General features: G+C 41.4%; 1 protein-coding gene across 1 annotated transcript in view; it reads right to left on the bottom strand.

The window, feature by feature from the left end:
* LOC117355618 (enoyl-CoA delta isomerase 2, mitochondrial-like) overlaps nucleotides 1-23,363 on the bottom strand; it is a 77,847-nt gene that overhangs the window by 34,099 nt on the left and 20,385 nt on the right. The window contains exons 3-4 of the mRNA XM_033934455.1: nucleotides 21,142-21,211; nucleotides 7,610-7,694 (exon numbers count right to left, since the gene is read on the bottom strand). Coding sequence (XP_033790346.1) covers nucleotides 7,610-7,694; nucleotides 21,142-21,211 — 155 coding nt within the window. The remainder of the gene's footprint in view (nucleotides 1-7,609; nucleotides 7,695-21,141; nucleotides 21,212-23,363) is intronic.

Here is a 23,363-nt window from a genome sequence, read left to right as displayed (position 1 = left end):
AAAGCTCAAAGGGCCAGATCCTATAAACGGTGCCTAGTGGCGCCTACATTGATATCCGTGCCAAGCGGTGCCTACAATCAACTGCTAGGTGCCATTAATAGAATCCTGTCCAGTGGCGCCTAGGCATGCTTAGGTGTTGCTAGGCGTCCTGGAGGTAGGCAGAGGTTTTACTTGGCCTTGGGTGTGATCGTATGTGATGATCTAAAAGGTGATGGTGAAAGGTAGAAGGATGCTAGGTTGCATAGGGAGAGGTATGGCTAGTAGGAAAAAGGAGGTATTGATGCCCCTGTATAAGACTCTGGTGAGACCTCATTTAGAATATTGTGTACAATTCTGGAGGCCGCACCTTCAAAAAGATATAAAAAGGATGGAGTCGGTCCAGAGGAAGGCTACTAAAATGGTGCGTGGTCTTCGTCATAAGGCGTATGGGGACAGACTTAAAGATCTCAATATGTATACTTTGGAGGAAAAGCAGGAGGGATAGATATGATAGAAATGTTTAAATACCTATGTGATATAAATGCACATAAGAACATAAGAATTGCCACTGCTAGGTCAGACCAGTGGTCCATCGTGCCCAGCAGTCCGCTCACGCGGCGGCCCTTATGTCAAAGACCAGTGCTCTAAATGAGTCTAGCCTCACCTGTTCCTGTTCAACGTTCCGGTTCAACAGGAACTTGTCTAACTTTGTCTTGAATCCCTGGAGGGTATTTTCCCCTACAACAGACTCCGGAAGAGCGTTCCAGTTTTTCACCACTCTCTGGGTGAAGAAGAACTTCCTTACGTTTGACGGAATCTATCCCCCTTCATCCTTAGAGAGTGCCCTCTCTTTCTCTCTACCCTGGAGTCTCTTTCATTTGAAAGGAAGCTCTGAAATGAGAGGGCATAGGATGAAGTTAAGAGGTAATAGGCTCAGAAGTAATCTAAGGAAATACTTTTTTACAGAAAGGATGGTAGATGCATGGAACGATCTCCCAGAAGAGGTGGTTGAGACAGAGACAGAGACTGTGTCTGAATTTAAGAAAGCCTGGGATAGGCATGTGGGATTTCTTACCCCCTCTTCTACGAAACTGTACTAGCAGTTTCTAGCGCGGGCCATTCAGCGCGGCTCCCCGCACTAGAAACTGCTAGCGCAGTTTCGTACAAGAGGGGGTTAGAGAGAGGAAGAGATAATGGTTACTTCGGATGGGCAGACTAGATGGGTCTATGGTCTGGCATATCTTTCCCCAATAGGGTGCCGCATTTCTCCCCCCTTCCCTCCCTCTATTACCCCCCCCAAAGTCAGCAGCACAATGTTCAAAACTCACCGCTTTTGCAAGCGTCAAGCCTTCCTCTCTGATGGGTCCCGCCTACATCCTGTTTCTGTGAAGCCAGGACCTGGCAGAGAGGAAGGCCTGACGCTGGCAGAGCAGTGAATTCTGTCACTGCTGGAAGAAGTTCCCAGGGTTTGACCATGACACTGGCCCTCGTTTGGACCACTCTCTTATGGGCTGCACCCAGGGTGCTTGGGCATAGAACCAACAACCTCGTGAGCTGCCATCGGGCGGGAAGGCACTCGTGCATGCGAGGTGCGAGCAGTCTAAAAGCTTTCATAAGTTTTGTGACACTACGCTTTTCACTGTCCGTACCAGGTTCTGTGGATTACGTCACCTCACATGTGAGAACATCTGCCTGCTGTTCCTGGATAACACCTGTTACGGTAAGTAATTGTGCTATTATGAAGGGGGTAAGATGTTCTTGGTTTGGTTTTCCTCTTGGCTTAGCTGCTAAGCCCTGGCTTTCCATTCTCACTGTCAGCACAGTTCTGCTACAGGCTAGCTTTTGGGACCTTTGTCGCTGTACAGGGCACCATGAATGAGAGAGTACTGCTATAGTGGTGTGTCAGAAAAAGAGGAGTGGGGGTATAATGGGTATAATAGCGCTGGACAGAGAACAAACGGGGTGTTTGATAAAAGGAGAGAGTAAGAGGGATGTTGTAGTGCAGTCTCCACTAATAATGGAGGGAGCATTATGCTAAAGCTTAGATTGTAAGCTCTTCGAGCAAGGACTGTTTCTTGCATGTTTGTTGTACAGCGCTGCATGCATCTGGTAGCACTTTATAAATAATAAATAGTAGTAGTAATTATCTATATTCAGCAGTCCTCAGTATGGCAGCACCAGGCAGAGCCTTCTTCCAGTGTCAGTGCCAGCAAAGAAACAAAAACTTGTTCAATCAGAATGGTTGATCATAGGATGCCAGGTTTGAAGTGTCAGTTACAAATAGGTCCAATGACAGTTTCCTCTTGTCAAAGTGCTGTTTTTGAAGTATAAAATCTGCTAATGCTTTAACTAAACAGTTCCATTACAGCAAACGAGTAATTGCATGTTTTGTCATTCTGCATCTTAAAGGAGCCACAATTTGTCTACCCATGCTGAAAAGCACTTGAATGCAAATCCATTGTGCTTCAAAAATCAGTGCCTTGATATGAGGAAACTGTGATACATTGATTACTTCATGAGATTTGTCATTTAGAAATAGATTCCATTCAACAGCAACATCATTTCTGTCAATGCCATCGACATTCTGAAAACAGAAGAAAACAGAAAATCTTCATCACTACAGTCACTACTGGATAAAGCTGGTACAGTTTGTTCTGATGACAGCTTCAGTGTCTTCATTGCTTTGAAAAGAGGTTCTTTGTATTTCGTCTTAATTTTGTCGTCTTCAAACCAATGAAGACGAAACTGTGGCAGCATAACTGCAGCCAAAATCAAATCTTTGCAGTCAATGACCAAAATGCTCATCAAGCCCACGTTGAAGTGCACAAATTAGAAGTGACTGGAGAAAGACAAGTTCTATAGATTAAATGTTCGACAAACTGACAACACAGCAAAAAGAATAGTCTTACTAAAGCAAACAATTTTGTAAAATTTTTAAGTGATGGGAAGACCTCAGTGCGGGACTGAATAGTCAAATGAACGAGTAAACGTTCAATACTGCAATAAGTGTGTCTACACAGACAACACACCTCACCATCAAAGAGTCTTCTGTGTGAGATAAAATTAGTGCCAAAATAATAAAGTACTAAAACACTAATTGAAAGAGAAAAACGTCCAAAAATCAGCCTAAGTCGGCACTTGGACGAACATTTCTCAAAAACGTCCAAGCGCCGATAATAAAACTGGGTTTTGGACGTATTTAAAAATGACCTAGGTCTTCATAGTGCCGTTCAACATCCAAAGCTAAATGGGGCGTTTCAGGAGGCGTGTCGAGGGCGGGAGTTGGACAGGACGTGGGCTGGCTTAGACTTAGTTGTACAGCATGTATAACCGAAAGTTTAACAACAGAGCCTAGACGGAACTTGGACGTTGTGACTTAGACCGTGTAAAACATGGTCTAAGTCACAAAAACCCACCTAAACTCACCAGATAAGCACTACAAACACATAACGCAGACTCCCACACACTACCCCAGTGATCACCAACCCCCCCCACCCCCATAAAAATTTTATTCACAACTTTAAATTTCAGCCTCCAGACCATCATCACCTGGCCGCCTGGCATAGGAAAGCCTAGTTGTCCAGCCCAGAGGCAGCTTAAGTCGTCTTGGGGTTGGGTTAGGGACTCATGGAGAGGAGGACCCATGCCCATAAGCCCCTGTAATCACTGCATTGATACTTACACATGTGCACTCCCCTATACACCCCCCAAACCCTTTTGTACTTGCATATAAGTGACTCCTGCAGCCATAAGGGCTATTGGGGTGGTAGATAAGTGGATCTAGGGGATTTTGGAGGTGGTTTGGGGGGCTCACCGTCACCTATAAGGGAGCTGTAGTGAGGAGAAGCCATGGCACCCTTTTTGTAAAGTTCACAGCGGTGCCCTGTAATGTACCCCACTATTTAGGTGGCATGTCTGGGTGTGCAGTCCATCACTTTGCAGACCCCTCCCATGTCCAATAGGGCTTGTTCTAGGCGTTAGGGACTTGGACGGAAATGTGGTATAAAGATAGACGATTTAGTGGCTTGGACGTTCAGATCGGCAGGACGTATAATTAGACGATTTTCGAAAGTAAAAAAAAGTTGGACGTATCTTTCAAAAATGTGTCTTAGGCTCTTTTTAACTTTGGACGACTTGCGATATGGACGTAAACGGACTTAGACGTCCCTTTCGATTATGCCCTTCTGTTTTATAAAGCTGCGCTAGCAGCTGCAGCATGGTAACGGTCCCGAAGCCCATAAAGATTGAAAGGGCTTTGGGGCTGTTGCCATGCGGCTTTGTACAACAGGCCCTAAAACAAAGTAAATATTCACAATGTTGCACTAGCACAGTTTGTGAAACAAAAATAACTGCTTTCAGTCCCCTCGTTGAGAATTATAGGCACAAGACGTAATGATATGTTCTCCGTGAAGGCCCCCACACTGTGGAACTCTCTTCCAAATTTTATTAAAAGTGAAAAAGACCTCGTCTCTTTTAAGAAAATTTTAAAAACATATTTATTTCAAGATGCATTTGATTCATGAAACATAACATCCTAGGTTTTCTCATTATTTTTTTTTTTTTTTTCTCTTCTCGCCCCATTGTTTTTCAACAACTATCAGATTTTGTTGATAAAACACGTGTTCTTCACCCGAATCAAACCGGTTTTCGCATAAATCATTCCACAGAGTACTCATTACTCGGCCTCATTACATCCGTAAATTATTATCTTGACCATCATAAATCAGTTCTTCTAATTTCATTAGATCTCGCTGCAGCATTTGACACTATCGACCATCACCTTTTATTGAATCGTCTTTTTTCTATAGGTGTTGATGATCACGTCCTTGAATGGTTCCAATCATACTTTTCTGAGCGAGCCGCGACAGTTCAATTTAATAATTCAAAATCAAAATCTATTCATTCAAACTTTGGTATTCCTCAAGGCTCCATTTTATCGCCTCTACTGTTTAATATCTACCTGTCCCCTCTCCTGACTCTCTGCCAATCAATAGGGTTCACAGTATATGCTTACGCGGACGATTTCCAACTATTGCACCCCATAGAATCAACTGACCAATCTGAGATTCAGTCAATTAACCACAAACTCAGTATAGTTTATGACTGGTTAAACTCTAATAAGCTCTCTTTAAGCATTTCAAAATCTAATACTCTTTTATTCCCTGAAAAAGAGGGGGTGCAACTAATCTCCCCAATTACTATTGATAACACCCCACTTGCACCGACTACAACTATAAAAATTTTAGGGGTCCTCATAGACAGCAGGCTTACTTTCCGTCCGCAAATAAGCGCCTTAGTCAAAAACTGCTTTTACAAACTAAGAATGATTCGAACACTGGCTCCTCTTCTCGACACCAGTTCCCTTAACGTACTGATTCATTCACTTGTAATCTCAAAAATAGACTATTGCAATTCACTTTTAAAAGGAATATATCATAAGGATTTGAAACGTTTACAGTTAATTCAAAATACGGCCATTAAGTTAATTTCAAAGGCATCAAAGTATGATCATGTTACCCCTCTGCTAAAAGACGCCCACTGGTTGCCAATTTCACATAGGATATCTTATAAAATAGCTCTTTTAACATTTAAAACCATGCAAACCAATTCTCCAGCTTTTATTGATAGATTATTGATCCCTTATGACCCACCAAGATCTTTGAGATCCATAACCCAATCTAACCTTAATATCCCTTCATTGAAGATGATTGGCACACGTCGTACTACCATTTTTTCGGTAACAGCCCCAACGATTTGGAATTCTCTTCCGTTGTATTTAAAAATGGAAAATAATCTAACATCATTCAAAAGCAAATTAAAATGCTTCCTATTTAAAGATGCTTTTAACTGAAGTTTTACTTTATCTTAAATTTAATTTTAATTGACGTCTTAATTTTAATCTCTTTTTTACTCTTTTAAATTAATCTCCCTGCCCTTTTGTTCTTTCCATTAATGTCTCTTCCATTTACTATAACTATTGTATTTCTCCCCCCTTTACCTTATGTGTCTTTTGTTCGTTCGTCTATAACAACTTTGTATGTATTATAGTTCGTCTGTAGTTTTCTTTTTTTCTTTAAAAAAAGTATGTATTAATTGTAATATTGTTTGTCTAAAGGAAAAATTTTTTTTTACTCTGTACAACGCTTTGTAGAATCGATAAGGCGTTTAATCAAATAATTAAAATAAACAATAAACAATAAATAAACAATTACCTAATGTGTTCTCCTTTTGATGTAAAATTTTAACAAATAACGAAATTGTAACTTTCCCCTTCCTTCCCACTATCTCCCGTTTGTCCAATTTGTTTGTCTATTGTTTACCCTATTTAAACTAAATGTATTACCACATTCTGATGGTTTTTTAAACTGTACATCGCTTAGATATTGTTATAAGCGATTCATCAAATGAAAATTAAACTTGAAACTTGAAACTGCACAGTCCAGAAATCTACGAGACACAAAAACGTATCTCAATGGGAGATCTGAAGACCCAAGCAGGTTTCGGGACTAAAATCCAAATGCGTGGTAATGACATGCTGCTTGAAAAGGAAATCAAACTCCAAAGACGACAAAAGGTTCAACTGAACTCAGTTTCGGATAACATCCTTCTTCAGGAACCTGCAATGGTTGAGAGTTTCGAAAAAGCATAGACCCTGAAATAAAGACAGCGTATCAGAGGCAGCACACTGAGGTCTTCCCATCACTTAAAAATTTTACAAAATTGTATGCTTTAGTAAGACTATTCTTTTTGCTGCGCTGCAAAGTTTGTCAAACATTTAATCTATAGAACTTGTCTTTCTCCAGTATTTGCTCAGCTTTGTTTTGACATGACCGAAGTGAGCAGCCAAAAGCCCAAATAACATTTAGCTTCAGTATGTAGGATGTCCAGAGCAGCTATTAGTGAATTCATGATGCAGCAATACTCGCCCAGAAAAATTACTTCATGTAGCTTGAACAAGATTTTATTTCTTTGCTGGCATTGATGCCACTTCATGCTCAGGTTTTTGGCTTACCAGACACAACTTGCACCTAACATAAATATTGTTATCTTTTTCACTTACTAAATCAAAAAATTTGACATAAACATAATGCTTAAATGTTGAAGACCAAGCTATATTTATCACTAATGCAATTTCACTCAAAAAGGAAGTCTGCCGGAAGCCGGAAATATCCCAATAATGGGCCTAGTAATGCAAAACAAATCAGACAGGTGTCACTAAAAAGTAACTATATAAAGAAACTAGACATTATATTACTCATTACTGAAAAATGTAATATATTACAGTTACTCATTATTTTTAAATGTAATATATTACTGTTCAACAACTTCTTATACTGTGGATGGCATGATAGAGGATAAGTTGAAGTGAAACAGAGAACAGTCTGGGATGATGAGATTAAAAAATAGTTAATAGGTGAAGGAACAACGCAGGTGGTCTCTCTTAGCTTGTTGCTTGATTTGACTGTCTTGTCATATTGTTGGGAAAAAATTAATTATTTCCAAAAAATGTAAAAGAGTTAATATCTGGAAGCACGGATAAAACAATGAGGGGAAGCTGAACACAGAGAGAACCAGAACACCATCATCAGCCTTGAAAACAAAGATGGCATTTGAGAATTATAATTCTTACTTCATATCCTCTTTGAGCTTCTCAAAGGTTTTTATCTCTGTGAGATTGTTCAAGTCATTTCCATTGGAGAAGTAATCACCGTTTCCTGTAAAGAGCATGAAAGACATCGTCATAATGCTTTTGTGATTTAAAACAAAAATTTGTAATCTGTGAACTGGTGGTCTGTATTTAATTTTTTTCCAAAGGTCAGTTTATTGAATCAACAATTGAAGACATGAAAGAATATCAAATAAAGTATATCATAATGTAAGGTTCAAATACAGTACAGACCTTTTTGTTTTAACACATTTTATCCCACCTACCCTCCCTTTACCTCCCACATATGACCCCCCCTAACTCATAAACATACTCAATATCCTCTTCTCCCCTACTCTATGATGCAATATAAGTATAACTTAGCAGAGTGGTGGTTTGAATTTTGGAATGATTTATACTCATACGATTAGATCCTAATAATGATTACCTTACAGAATAAGTAACGCACATAAAATGGATATACTCATATTTTGGCTATTCAGCATAAAGAGTCAACAATAAGGGCTCCTTTTACGAAGCCGCGTTAGCGGTTTAACGCACGTAATAGCGCGTGCTAATTTACCGGCTGCGCTAGCCGCTACCGCCTCCTCTTGAGCAGGTCGTAGTTTTTCGGCTAGCGCGGGGGTTAGCGCGCTCTAAAAAGGTACGTGCGATAAAGCCACTAATGAAGCTTCGTAAAAGGAGCCCTAAGTATTTTTGTGTGAAAAGATATGTGCACCCTACAGTCAGTAACCCTTGGTAGCTTTCTGGGCAGCAAAAACCTAAACATTTTCTGCAACTGTTGAGCTTGAGGACAGTGTGGGGTGGAGGTTAGAGCTACAGCCTCTTCTTCCTCCTGATACTGACTTTCTTCAACCTCTCCTTTCACCCCAAACCAATGAACTCTTCAACGCCACATCACTCATTTTTTCAACCCAATACCTCACCCTATCTTGTTTACCACCCTCTTCTCTGCCTTAAAACTTCAACACTTTCTCCCTCTCATTCAGCTGTCCTCATTCTCCCTACGAGCATCTCACCTGCAATGGAGCAGACCCTCCCTTGCTTCCCTCTCTCTCACCCATATTTTCTTGCTCCTTTTTTTGCTCTCTGCTGGAGATATTAACCCCAACCCTGGTCCTCAACCAACTTCCACTCTATTCATGCGGATCACAATGCAATGTCACCAATCTTATTTCTGTCCTCCCCCCCTTTTCCCTGCCCTTCCAAGGTGCCCTGTGGAATGCCCATTCTACGGCTACTTATCATTTCTATAGCGCTACTAGCGCTGTATATCAAAACTTAGAAGAGACAGTCCCTGCTCAAAAAAGCTTACACTCTAGTTGAGACGGACAAACTGAACAAGAAGGTGCATCATGGCATATACTTGGATGTACATTCCACCTCCTCAGTAAAAACTCAGCTTTTCTGATTGTACTCTGAACTGAAAGATACCAACTGGCACTGTGGCACCAAACCTTTGCAGAACGCATACCTATTGCAGGACTGGGATGACAGTTGGCTTCTTTTGCAGAAAGTACAGATGTAAAAAAACAGGAGCGTCACCTCCACAAGTCAGTAAAAAAAAAAATATAAGCCAGTGGTTTCAAATCCTTTGCATGGCCACATTTTAGATTTGTAGGCACTTGGAGGGCCGTAGAAAAGATAGTCAATGTCTTATAAAAGAAATGACAACTTTGCATGAGGTAAAACTCGTTATAGTTTATAAATCTTTCTATAATTGCTTCTGATAATTTCATTTATACACAGCTGAAAGCAGTACAACATGCAGAAAGTGAAAAACTATCAAAGTATCAACTGCAAGAGACAAGATTTTGGACCATTTTGAGGCCCTCGGTATTATAAAGAATGATTCTTTATGGAAAACTTGTGCCTTAAATGTCCGGCGGTCATGTCCGCAACCACCTTCAGCTCTCACCTCCTCCAGCACTGGACACATGCACAAGCTGCACTGCCTCCAATGGTTACCTTAAGTTCTGGAGCATAGCCTGCCTTATAGCTGTAACTTCACGCAAGCGCTTTCCTGTGTTTGCATGCGATTGGACTCCACCTCACAATTGCTTACAGATACAAGAAAGCGCTTGTGTGAGGGTACAGTGACCGCCAAACATTTAAGGCACAAGTTTTCCATAAAGTATCATTCTTTATAATACCAAGGGCCTCAAAATAGTACCTGGCCACATGCGGCCTGTAGGCCACGAGTTTGAGACCACTGAAATAAGCAAACAGTGGAGATATTCAAAGAAACAAATGTGCTGATTTATTTCAAAACTCTGCACTCTGCAAAGTAGGATGTATTAAATGAAAGACTCCTGATGCAGGCCGTTTGAGCTGAAACATGTACATGTTTATTTTATTCCCCTCAAATGTCTTATTACCCTTTGTATTTTCCTTTGATGTCTTCTCTTTACTTTACAAATTGTATTTCATCCCTCCTTACCTTGTGTTTAATATTGTTAATTTTTAGCATAATAAGTTTATTTATCAATTGTATGGTCTGTTTTGTTACCTAATCTATGTAACTTTTTAAATGTACACCGCTTAGAAACTTTGTTTAAAGCGGTTAATCAAGCCATCTAATAAACTTGAAACTTGAAGGCACCCAAAACCCCAGCCCTCGTTAAACTCTAAAATCTGCTACTTACGCTCTAGTGCCACGTCTGCAGAATGGTTCTGGCTCAAATCCCATACTCATGCGGACTTCATTCATTTCAAATTCTTCTTGACCTCCTTCCAATCCGCTCTCTCACTTGCCAAACAAGATTACTACACCCACCTAACTCGGCTCCAACCCTCACCACCTTTTTGCCACAATGAATTCCTTATTCAAGGTCCCCCCCCCACCTCCAACCCCTCCATCACTCTCTCCCTAAGCTAAGGTTGAGTATTTCTACAACAAGGTTCACAAAATTAACCTTGAGTTCTCAACTGAACACCTCTCCAAGCCCGCTCTACCAATCCCTCCTCATCCCTTGCCATCTTATCTTACTTTCCTGAAGTTACTGAGGAGGAGACTGCATATTTTCTTTCGTCCTCCAAACTCACTACCTGTTCCTCAGATCCCATCCCCACTAGTGTTGCCCGATTCAGGAAAAAATATTTTGATTCAATTCAGCCTATTGAATCGATTTTTTGATTCGATTTTACTGCCCAATTGGGTGTTTTTTTTCCCAAACAACGTGGTGGGTTTATTTTATAGCCTCTTCACCCACTCCACCCCCTTTGCCCTCTCCTACCCACACTGGCGCTGTGGTGCAAACAAAATAAAGAAACAAAAAAGACTTTTCCTCTCTCTGTTAAATCCTAGCTCGTGTTTGCAGTCTAATACCAGCTTTGGCAGGATACAAATTTCAAATCTGACACATTGTAATCACAAAACAGAAAATAAAATTATTTTTTCTATCTTTTGTTGTCTGGTCATTATTCAAATCATGTTGGTACCAGGCTCTGTGACAAACGTCTTCTGATAACTCGCTTGCCAGGGTCTCCTGCCCATTTGTTGTTTTCTTCTTTGTCCATGGTAACCAATCCATCTTCCATCTCTGTCCTCCCCTTCCATTCCCCTTCCTACCCCCGGAGGTCTGGCATCTTTCCTTTCTTTCGTCTCTATTCCCGTAGCTGCTTTCAATTCCAAACTGCAACCCACCTTATAAGTACCAATGTCTGTTTTATCATTCCCTCTGTAATTCCTCCTCCACAGTGTATTGATTCGCCTTCTTGTCCAGTTTGTCTGTCTTGACTCGATTGTAAGCTCTTTTAAACAAAGACTGTCTCTTCTGTGTTTTGATATACAGCACTGCGTATGTCTAGTAGCAATATAGAAATGATTAGTAGTAATCTTAAGATGGCCAGTACTAAGCAGCTGCCTAGGTCCTTTCCAGTTCATGAGGCAATGCAGGAATTGAAAACAGCACAGTAGGAGGTGTGAGAGTAGGGTTACCAGATTTTACGTATGTAAAATCCGGATCCATAGACCCGCCCTATTATGCCCACACCACACCACACCCCAGCCTCACCCCTAGCCCCGCCTCTCAGCCTGCTCGTTGCGGTTGGAAGGGCATCTGTGAATGCCCTCTAAAAAGAGGACATGTCCGGGTAAATCCGGACATCTGGTAAACCTACACGAGATGCTAAAGCAAGACTTTATCTTGTTTCCCAGGAAGAACTAGAGAAGCTGAATCCTTAGTGGCAGCAGTGACTATAAAAACAATCTTCCTGTAGAGGGCAGTATAGCTCTAAAAAAATATCCAGGAAAGGAAATTGAAATTTTCATTGAAGATATCATTTACTTAGATTTCAGTAAAGCCTTTGACACAGTTCCACATGGGAGGCTCATGAATAAACTTGACAGGATGAATTTGGGACCTAAAGTGGTGAACTGAATTAGAAACTGTTTGACAGACAGACGCCAAAGGGTGTTAGTTAATAGAATTCGCTTGGAGGAAGGATAGACGAGTAGTGGAGTGCCACAAGGATCAGTGCTGGGGCCGCTTCTGTCCAATATATTTGTGAGCAACATTGCTGAAGGTCTCTCAGCTCTGCTTGCTTGGGTTAAGATATGCGGGTGTGCTCTGTAAGTTCAGCATTTGTTCTGTCTCTACAGGCTCCACGCACTAAAAGTCCTCCCTGTCTTTCGAAATCACTATGTACGGCTGGAGTTGCTGTCCCTGAAGCAGGATTTTGTCTGCCTGCAAACACCTTTGAATCACCCCACCTGCCACATGAAAGAAACTTGTATGTACTTTTAAACGCCTTTAGATCTCTCTCTCAGCTCAACATCTTTGGTTCCACAGTTACACTGTACATGCTTGGTGCTTCTCTTGGTACTCTAATCTGCTTCCATGGCTTCCAGTATCACCTCTATGCTGACAATTCACAGATCTACCTCTCTACATCTGAAATTTCTACAGGAATTCAGGCCCAAGTTTCAGCCTGCCTGTCTGACATTGCTACCTGGATGAAATGGCTAAGACTGAACTCTTTATCTTTCCTCCTAAACCCATCTCTCCTCTTCCTCCATTCACTATTTCTGTGGATAACGCTTTCATGTCCCTGTCTCAATGGCTTGCAACTTTGGGGTCATCTTGACTCATCTCTTTCCTTCTCTTCGCATATCCAACAGATCACCAAAACTTGTCATTTCTTTCTCTACAATGTCGCTAATATCTGATATTTTCCTTTCTAAGCATACTATCAAGATTCTCATCCACACTCTAATCACCTCTTGCCTGGACCACTGCAACTTGCTTCTCACAGGTCTTCTATTAAGCCATTTCTTTCCCCTTCAATCTGTTCAGAATGCTGCTGCATGCCTCGTATTCTGCCAGTGTCGTTAAGCTCATGTTACCCCTCTCCTCAAATCACTTCACTGGCTCCCTGTCCGTTTCCACATACAATTCAAACTCCTCTTAATGACTTACAAATGCATTCACTCTGTAAGTGTACTTTATTTTTGGAGATGTTTCATGTATATTAAAATTTGATGCAAACGCTTATAAAATAATTTCAAAGCGAATTACAAACTTAATAAAATTGGGGTGACACAAAAACACCTAGTTGTACATACAGTGACAAATTTATAGACTGATTTACGGACGACAGGAGGAGAGAGGGTGGAACTACAAACTTTTAGAGAAAGGCAACAATGAAGGATCTATCATGCAAAAATATTTGACCATGTCACTCCTCTCCTCCGCAAAGCACATTGACTACCCATCACTCATCGCCTCACCTATAAAATACTCCTCCTCACCTTTAAAACAAAAAACTCTAACCAACAACCAGCATTCATAAATAAACTTTTGATCCCATACTCATCATCCAGGGCCCTCCGATCTAACAATTAAAACCTACTTTCCATACCATCAATACGTGAACTGTTTTATGATACTACTTGGAAATCCATTTTTTCAGTCACCGCCCCTTCTCTTTGGAATGCCCTCCCATTAGATCTTCGATTAGAGAACTCTTTTGAAAAATTTAAAGCCAAACTTAAAACTTTTATCTTTAAAGATGCCTTTACTTTCTAGTACCAGCTTCCACTTCTCAAACCTTTAATTCTTGTGAAGCCTTGAAACATCTGAAGCGATCCCCATCCTAATGTTTTGCCAATCCCCATTTACCTTCTTTTTTTATTAATTTTACTTCGATGTATTTTAAACAAGCTTTCCCTCCCCAATTTCCCTTTTATTCCATGTACGTCTATCTTTATCTCGGGTTCCATGAATTTGTCTAGTATTTTTAATATTTGATAAAATATTGCTTTTATTTACCTATTTTTATTGTTTTCTACAATCTTTTTATATTGTACACCAAGATTTCTGCCAAGATCCTAGGAGTCCTTTTTGACTCCTCACTCTCTTTCAAGGATCAAATTAACTCTGTGATTAAGAAATGCTTTTTCAATTTGCGCATGTTGAGGAATGTTAGACACCTCTTTCATCAACACCATTTTTCCATTCTAGTTCAGTCAATCATTTTATCTCATCTTGATTATTGCAATGTCATTTATCTTAGTATTACAAAAATCTGTCTTTCCAGACTACAATTGGTCCAGAATACTACTGCTAGATTTTGATAGACGGCATATCAAAAATAAAGAAATTTGAAACATGAGAAAATAGAATGCTTAAAAAAGAAGGAAGTCTGCAGATGTGTCCTTTGTACAGTAAACTGTCTATGGGAAGGATATAAAGATACCTTATATCATAAAATTGAAGACAAAATATTTTTGCTGGGAACTTGCTATATCATTTAAAATATATATATATATTTTTAAATTTATTTATTTATTCAATTTGGTTAATACAAACAAGCAATAAACATACTTGTACACAGATTACAAAGAATATTATAAGAAAAATCTATAACCCCAAATCCACTTAACACAGTGTTTTTGGTTACTCAATAATAATTCAAATTATTTAGTCCACAACTTTTGGAGAGAGACTTAAGAAAAAATAAAAATAAGAAATAAGACAAATCTTATCCAACTTAGAAAGCGGCATTTTTCTGCGGTGCTACAGCCATTCATGGCAGGTTACTCATTTTCAGTTACAGGCACTACATGCTCTTTAGATTCTATAAATCCTATCAATTGGACACCAAGGAAGGGCAATCAAGGTAAGGAAGACAACAAATAACACAGCTAAATAGCCGAACAAGTACATAAAAACAAAACAAAGCAGACACAGAGGGCACATACATAAGTAACAACAGCAGAACACCACAACACTAAACAAACACGGCACATTAGGAGTGGATACAGGGAAAAACATATAACTAGGAAATAGAGAAGTAGCAAGCAGCAGGCACAGAAGAGAACACACACTCACACAAGCAAAAAGGAACCAGTGAAATAAAAGAGAGTACTCCAAAAAGGCGGACAGCAATGGAAGCAGAGGGAATCCAGAAGATGAGCTTTCCAGTGTTCTGCATAGACTGTCATATGTATGACTACCTCCCCTCGGGGAGGCAGTCATATATATGCGGTCGGTGTCAGGAACCGAAAAGCTTGAAGAGGGAAGTCAGGCAACTGAAGGACAAGATACATGAACTAGAAGGACTTTACATCACAGAAGACCCACCCAGGACAGCAGAGGAATTCAAGAGAGGGAGATGCTTTGAGGAAGAAGAACTTGAGGAATTCATTGAAGAGGCCTACAGGAGGAGGATAGAAGAACATGAACATCAGAGGAAACATAGAAGGGGAAAGAAGTGGGAGTTGACTCCAAGGAAGAAACCCACAGAGAAATCCCACAGGAAGGGGAGGAATGGTCTAGTCGATGCACAGAAGAAGAAGCATCTAAGCATACCGAGGACAGAGGATGAAGCAGCGAAGCACACCGTGGACATAGACCTGCGATCGGAGTGAAAACTGAAGAGGGGAAAGTCCGCGATCCTAGTGGGAGACTCAATTCTCAGGCAAGTGGACAGCCACATAGCAGGTGGGAGAGAGGATCGACTGGTGACCTGCCTCCCAGGAGCGAGAACAAAGGACATTGTGGACAAAATTGGAAAGATCCTTGAAGGAGCAGAGACGAAAGAGAATGCAGTAATGATCCACATCGGGACAAATGATGTCAGCAGGAGGGACTACAGCAGAAGTGCACTGATAGAACAGTTCAAGATTCTGGGAAGGAAGTTGAAGATGAGGACTCAGAGGATAGCGTTTTCAGAGATCCTACCAGTACCGAGGGCAGATGTGAAGAGGCAGACGGAACTACAATCAATAAATGTATGGATGAGGAGATGGTGTGAGGAAGAGGGGTTCCACTTCGTGAGGAACTGGATGGTGTTTTGGGGCAAGAGCAAGCTCTTCAGGAGAGATGGACTGCACCTGAGCAAGGCGGGAACTAGACTTCTGGCAAACAACGTCAGGAGAGGAATAGAACAGGCTTTAAACTAAGAAGAAGGGGAAAGCCGACAGTCGACCAAGTGTCGACGATTCGGATGAAGGTATCCCGTGAAGATACTAAGTGGGAGAAATGCTGGGAAGAAACAACAGGCAAAACACAGGAGCGGATTGAGCCAGAGGAGGAGGATAAGAGGATTGTAGCACAGGAGAAGAAAATAAAGATTGATGCACAGGGAAAGGAAGCAAAGACTAAAAATTACCAGGACTTAAATTGCATATATACTAATGCAAGGAGCCTAAGGAACAAAATGGGGGAACTAGAAGTCATGGCCAAAACTGAGAACCTAGACATCATTGGGGTCTCTGAAACATGGTGGAATGAAGAAAACAAATGGGACATAGCACTGCCGGGGTACAAACTCTATCGTGAGGACAGGTCAGGGCAGAAAGGAAGAGGAATAGCTCTATACATAAAAGAAAGCATACACTCAACCAGAGTGGATAAAGCAGCGACGACCAACAAATTGGAATCGCTATGGGTTAAAATACCGGGAAGGAAAGGGCCCGAGATAAAGATGGGCCTGTACTATCGTCCACCTGTGCAAAATGAAACTACCGATGAAGAAATGGAAGCCGAGATGAAACGAGAATGCAAAAGCGGTAACACGATCATTATGGGAGACTTCAACTATCCCAGGATAGACTGGAGTCTTGGAAGCTCAAAATGCGCTAGGGAGACCGGATTCCTGGAGGCTATACAGGACTGCTTCATGGATTAGCTTGTCAGAGAACCGACAAGAGGAAATGCCACTCTGGATCTAATCCTTAATGGGCTAAAAGGACCTGCAAAGGAAGTGGAAGTAGTGGGACCATTGGGAAACAGCGATCACAATATGATCAAGTTCAAAGTTGAAGTAGGAATACCGAAGGGAAAGAACCACAGCGACAACTTTTAACTTCAAAAAAGGAAACTATGAAGCGATGAGGATATTGGTAAGGAAGAAACTTAGGAAAAGCACAAAGAAATGGCAGACTGTAGAGCAAGCCTGGTCTTTATTCAAGGGCACGGTGAGCGAGGCGCAAAATCTGTATATCCTCAGATTCAGAAAAGGGTGCAAAAAGAGTCGAACAAAAGACCTGGCGTGGATAACTAAAGAAGTGAAGAAAGCAATAGGTGATAAGAAGAATTCATTCAAGAAATGGAAAAAGGGCAAAACTGAGGAGAATTGGAAAGAACACAGGAAGTATCAAAAAGAATGTCACCTTGTGATTAGAAAAGCAAAAAGAGAATATGAAGAGAGGCTAGCCAGGGAAGCATGAAATTTCAAACCGTTCTTCAGATATGTTAAAGGGAAACAGCCGACTAGGGAGGAGGTGGGACCGCTGGATGACGGAGATAGGAAGGGAGTGGTGAAGGAGGAGAAAGAAGTGGCGGAAAGACTAAACATGTTCTTTTCATCAGTATTTACAAAAAAAGACACATCCAACATACCGGAACCTGAACAAATCTTCAAAGGAGACCAAGCAGAAAAATTAACATCCATTGAAGTAAGCTTTGAGGACGTACACAGGCAGATAGAAAAATTAAAAACTGACAAATCACGGGCCCAGACGGAATCCACCCTAGGGTATTGAAAGAACTAAAGGAGGAAATAGCGGAACTACTACGGCAGGTTTACATAGAAACATAGAAACATAGAAATAGACGGCAGATAAGGGCCCACGGCCCATCCAGTCTGCCCACCTTAATGTCCCTCCCCTACCTTTGCCCTGTGAATAGATCCCATGTGCCGATCCCATTTTGCCTTAAAATCAGGCACGCTGCTGGCCTCAATCACCTGTAGTGGCAGACTATTCCAGCGATCAACCACTCTTTCAGTGAAAAAGAATTTCCTGGTATCACCTCGTAGTTTCCCGCCCCTGATTTTCAACGGATGCCCTCTTGTTGTCGTGGGACCCTTGAAAAAGAAGATATCTTCCTCCGCCTCGATGCGGCCCGTAAGATACTTGAACGTCTCGATCATGTCCCCCCTCTCTCTGCGCTCCTCGAGCGAGTATAACTGTAATTTGTCAAGCCGTTTTTCGTATGGTAGATCCTTGAGTCCCGAGACCATCCGGGTGGCCATTCTTTGCACCGACTCCAGTCTCAGCACATCCTTGCGATAATGCGGCCTCCAGAATTGCACACAGTATTCCAGGTGGGGCCTCACCATGGATCTATACAATGGCATAATGACGTCCGCCTTACGACTGACGAAACCCCTTCGTATGCAGCCCATGATTTGTCTTGCCTTGGACGAAGCCTGCTCCACTTGATTGGCAGACTTCATGTAATCTATCCCTGAAAACAGGCGTGATCCCAGAGGATTGGAAGATAGCCAATGTTACGCCTATCTTCAAAAAGGGATCGAGAGGTGACCCGGGGAACTACAGACCGGTAAGTCTGACCTCGGTTCTGGGGAAAATGGAGGAAGCGCTGTAAAAGATAGCATCGAGGAGCATCTGGAGAGGCATAAACTTATGATAACAAGCCAATATGGCTTCTGCAAGGGAAGATCGTGCCTGACGAACTTATTGCACTTCTTCGAAGGAATTAACAAACGGATGGACAAAGGGGACCCCATAGACATTGTATACTTAGACTTCCAAAAAGCCTTTGACAAGGTACCCCATGAACGACTACTTCAGAAACTGAAGAACCATGGGGTGGAAAGAGACGTGCACAGATAGATCAGGAATTGGTTGGCGGGCAGGAAGCAGAGGGTAGGAGTGAAGGGCCACTACTCGGACTGGAGAAGGGTCAAGAGTGGTGTTCCGCAGGGGTCGGTGCTTGGACCGTTGCTATTCAATGTATTTATAAATGATCTAGAAACAGGGACGAAGAGCGAAGTAATAAAATTTGCAGATGACACCAAGCTATTTACTGGGGCTAGGACTAAAGAGGACTGCAAAGATTTACAAAGGGACCTGAACAAACTAGGGAAGTGAGCGACGAGATGGCAGATGAAGTTCAATGTAGAGAAATGTAAAGTCTTACACGTAGGAAACAGAAACCCAAGGTACAGCTACACGATGAGAGGGCTGTTATTGAGTGAGAGTACCCAAGAAAGGGACTTGGGGGTAATAGTGGACATGACAATGAAGCCGTAGGTACAATGCGCAGCGGCCGCTGAAAGCGAATAGAATACTGGGAATAATCAAGAAGGGTATTACAAGCAGAACGAAAGAAGTTATCCCGCCGTGGTATCGGGCGATGGTGCGGCCCCATCTGGAGTACTGCGTCCAATATTGGTCACCGTACCTAGAGAAGGATATGGCTATACTCGAGAGGGTTCAGAAGAGAGCGACACGTTTGATAAAAGGTATGGAAAACCTTTCATACACTGAAAGATTAGAGAGACTGGGGCTATTTTCGCTGGAGAAGCGGAGACTTAGAGGGGATATGATAGAGACTTACAAGATCACGAAGGGCATAGAGAAAGTGGAGAGGGACAGATTCTTCAAACTTTTGACAACTACAAGAACGAGAGGGAATTCAGAAAAATTAAAAGGGGATAGATTTAGAACCAATGCTAGGAAGTTCTTCTTTACCCAACCTGGACACCTGGAATGCGCTTCCAGAAGGCGTGATAGGACAGGGTACGTATTGGAGTTCAAGAAGAGATTGGACAATTTTCTGAAGGAAAAGGGGATAGAAGTGTATAGATAGAGGGTTACTATACAGGTCCTGGACCTGATGGGCCGCCGCGTGAGCGGACTGCTGGGCATGATGGACCTCTGGTCTGACCTAGCAGAGATATGGCTTATGTTCTTACGTAGAAGAACTTGAGTGATGACTGGTATCTGCTGTATCATTGCACGCAGGACTAGGCCAGGCATGCTTGGAACACATATACCATCTTGTTCAGAAAGCTAATTGAGACCTGAGACCGAGGATTGTCGTTGTTAAGCTTCACAACTATATCCATAAGGTAGAAATTCTCCATTGGTACAGAAATAAGAGAAACACATTATCTTATGAAGGAAATCCTGTCTGTATTTTCCAGGACTATTTGCCAGCCTTGTCTGAATGCAGGAAGTCCTTTCACCTGCTATGTGCCACTTTAGTAGAGAAGAAGGTGCTTTTTATGTTCCTTGAGCAAAAAGTATATGGCAGACTTGCAAACAAAATGTATATCAGGTACTTTGCTATAAACTATATAAATATGATGTACCCGATTATAATGTTTTATATATTCTTTCAAAACGAGCCTCAGCCCCACCACTCCACCGCATATATTTATTTCACATCGCGGGAAGCATGTTGTGGTGCTTCATCATTGGCTACAAGTTATGAAAAATATTTTTTAGTTTTTTAATTTAAATTTTTTCTAATTTTGTGAAAAGTCTTAAAGAATAAATGCCAAATGGACTTCCCATTCTTAAGTCTCTTATAAAAGTAAGTAATACTTAGCTTCAGCCAAAAACCCAGGGAGTCAGACCCGACATGTTTCACACATTGGTGTTTTCTCAAGGGTCTCCCAGGGGTGCCGCTGTCATCCGACTCCTATCGTTTATCCATAAACGATAGGAGTCGGATGACAGCGGCACCCCTGGGAGACCCTTGAGAAAACACCAATGTGTGAAACATGTCGGGTCTGACTCCCTGGGTTTTTGGCTGAAGCTAAGTATTACTTACTTTTATAAGAGACTTAAGAATGGGAAGTCCATTTGGCATTTATTCTTTAAGACTTTTCACAAAATTAGAAAAAATTTAAATTAAAAAACTAAAAAATATTTTTCATAACTTGTAGCCAATGATGAAGCACCACAACATGCTTCCCGCGATGTGAAATAAATATATGCGGTGGAGTGGTGGGGCTGAGGCTCGTTTTGAAAGAATATATAAAACATTATAATCGGGTACATCATATTTGTATAGTTTTATGTTCCTTGGGCATGTAACTTTCAAAAATTAGAGGGCAATAGTCTAATTTACATATGTAAATTATATTTTTGTTCTACATATATAACCCTTCTAAAATCACTTCTTCTTTCTATGAATATTTGTGAACTGAAAAATACCAACTTTATGACACACTAGTTGCCTTTCTTTAGTAAAAGTATTGCAAAATGACAGAATGTGTACTGTATATTGTACCTGTCACAACAGTTATGGTAGATTCATCTTCTCCAGCTTCTTTAAGTGCCTGGATAATTTCATCATACATCTGCAGAGATAATAGAAGTATAACATTAATGTGAATGGTCAAAGGAAAATCACAATTCTCGCTTATTTTTAAAGCCCGAAATCAGCAGTTTAACCTAGATGACTTTTTTATTTTATTTAACTATTGAAAATGCAAACAAAGCTTGTCAGGCCATTTCCCTCTCTTCCCCTCACCTTCATGGCGCTTTCCCAAACCAGTTTTCTCTCTCAGAGGGCCCATGATGCGGCAGCCATTCTCACTAGTTGCATGCGTACGGCTCCCCCAAAGCTTCTCCTCTGATGTGATCCAGCAGAAACCAGAAGTTGCATCAAAGGAGAAGATTCGGGGCAGCCACGCGCAACTAGTAAGAACGGTTTCCCCATCACAGCCCATCTGAGAGAGAGAACTTTGGTTTTGGAAAGCGGCTGCAAAGTTAAGGGGAAGGGAGGAGATGGCCCAATAAGGGGAAGAGGTTTAGTGGTGCTTTAGGTTTATTATGTGGAGAAAGAGGGGACAGATGCTGAATGGAAGTGGGGGGTGAGAGAGAGGGACAGATGCTGAATGGAAGTGGGGGTGGTGAGAAAGGGGGGACAGATACTGAATGGAAGTGGGTGGTGAGAGAGGGGGACAGACAAATGGAAGAGGGGGTGAAAGAGGGGAGCAGACACAATGGAAGTGGGGTGAGAGAGGGGAACAGACATTGAATGGAAGTGTGGGGTGAGAGAGGGAGACAGATACTGAATGGAAGGGGGTGAGAGAGGGGAGCAAACACTGAATGGAAGGGGGATGAGAGAGGGGAGCAGACACTGGAAGGAAGTGGGGGAAGACAGAAAAAAGGGCACATGCTGGATTGGGGGAATAGTTAGATACTTGAATAGGTGAGGGAAAGAGGTGGCAAGCTATAGGTAGACACAATGAAAGAGGGAATTGAGGACTGAATAGTAAGAAAGAATTTAGACAGAGGTAGAAAATAAATTTTGAAGGAAGACCAGGGAAGAAAAAGAGGAAGGGAGAGGCGAGAGAGATGCCAGAGCATGGGGGGAAGGGGAAGAGACAGATACCAGATCTGGGGGGGAGGAAAGGAGGAGAGAGAGATGCTAAATCCTGATGGGAGGGAGGGAGAGATAGAAGGGATGAAGACAGATGCCGCACCATGTGGGGAGTGGAGGGAAGTAAATGAATGCCTGACCAATGGGAGGGAGGGAGAGATAGAAGGAAGAGGTAGACAGTTTCTGGAAGAGGCATAGAAAGAGAGCAGATGCCATATGGAAGAGGCAGAGAGAGGGCAGGCAGTGGATGGCAAGAAGAGAATGATGAGAAGATGAGGAAAGCAGAAACCAGACAACAAAGATAGAAAAATAATTTCTATTTCTTTTATTTCTTTTTGCTTTAGGATAAAGTATTATTGTAGTTGTGTTGATAAATGGTTATAAATAGAAAATGGAAATAAGGTGATCCTTTATATTGGACTAATTTTTTTAAAATAAAGATTTATTGAATTTTTAAAATACAGAAATGTATAGATACACATAACAGAAATACAGTACTACATTGCAAAAATGAACATAAAGCATATCAATAATACAATACTACAATAGAATAAGCTGCGTACTCTCAAAGCATAATAGGGTCAATTAACATTATCATTGAAGTCCCTTACAGAACTCATCTAGAGGGACCCACGTTCTAGTAAAATTAGCAATATTATTTTGCTTAATTACTATTATTTCCTCATATTTCTTAATAACATAGAGATGGTTCCATCATTCAAGAAAGTTAAGCTTAGAGTTATCTTTCCAATTGCAGATAATATGATGAATGGCTATCACAATCATAGAATCAAAGATTTTATTGAATGATGTTGGTAACAAGATATCTGGGTTTGCGGAATGCAGTATGATAGATTTATAAGACAAAGGTAACACATTATCGCTTGAATTCTGGACCAAATATCCACCCAATAAATTTTCATATTAGGGCATGTATAAAGAAGGTGCAAGAGAGTTCCAGGTTGCTGATGACAAGACCAACTCACATCTGAAAATGAATGTAATACTCTAGCCATTTTAGTGGGGGTCTCATAAGCTTTATGTAAAGTAAAATAGGTGGATTGGCAAATAGATGCCGACATAGTGGGCCTTGCAGAGTGTGTCCAAAATGATTTCCAGTCCAA

Source organism: Geotrypetes seraphini, chromosome 2, assembly GCF_902459505.1.
Source record: "Geotrypetes seraphini chromosome 2, aGeoSer1.1, whole genome shotgun sequence".
Taxonomy (NCBI): Eukaryota; Metazoa; Chordata; class Amphibia; order Gymnophiona; family Dermophiidae; genus Geotrypetes; species Geotrypetes seraphini.
The sequence above is the reverse complement of the archived record's forward strand: the minus strand, read 5'-3'. Positions and strand labels throughout refer to the sequence as shown.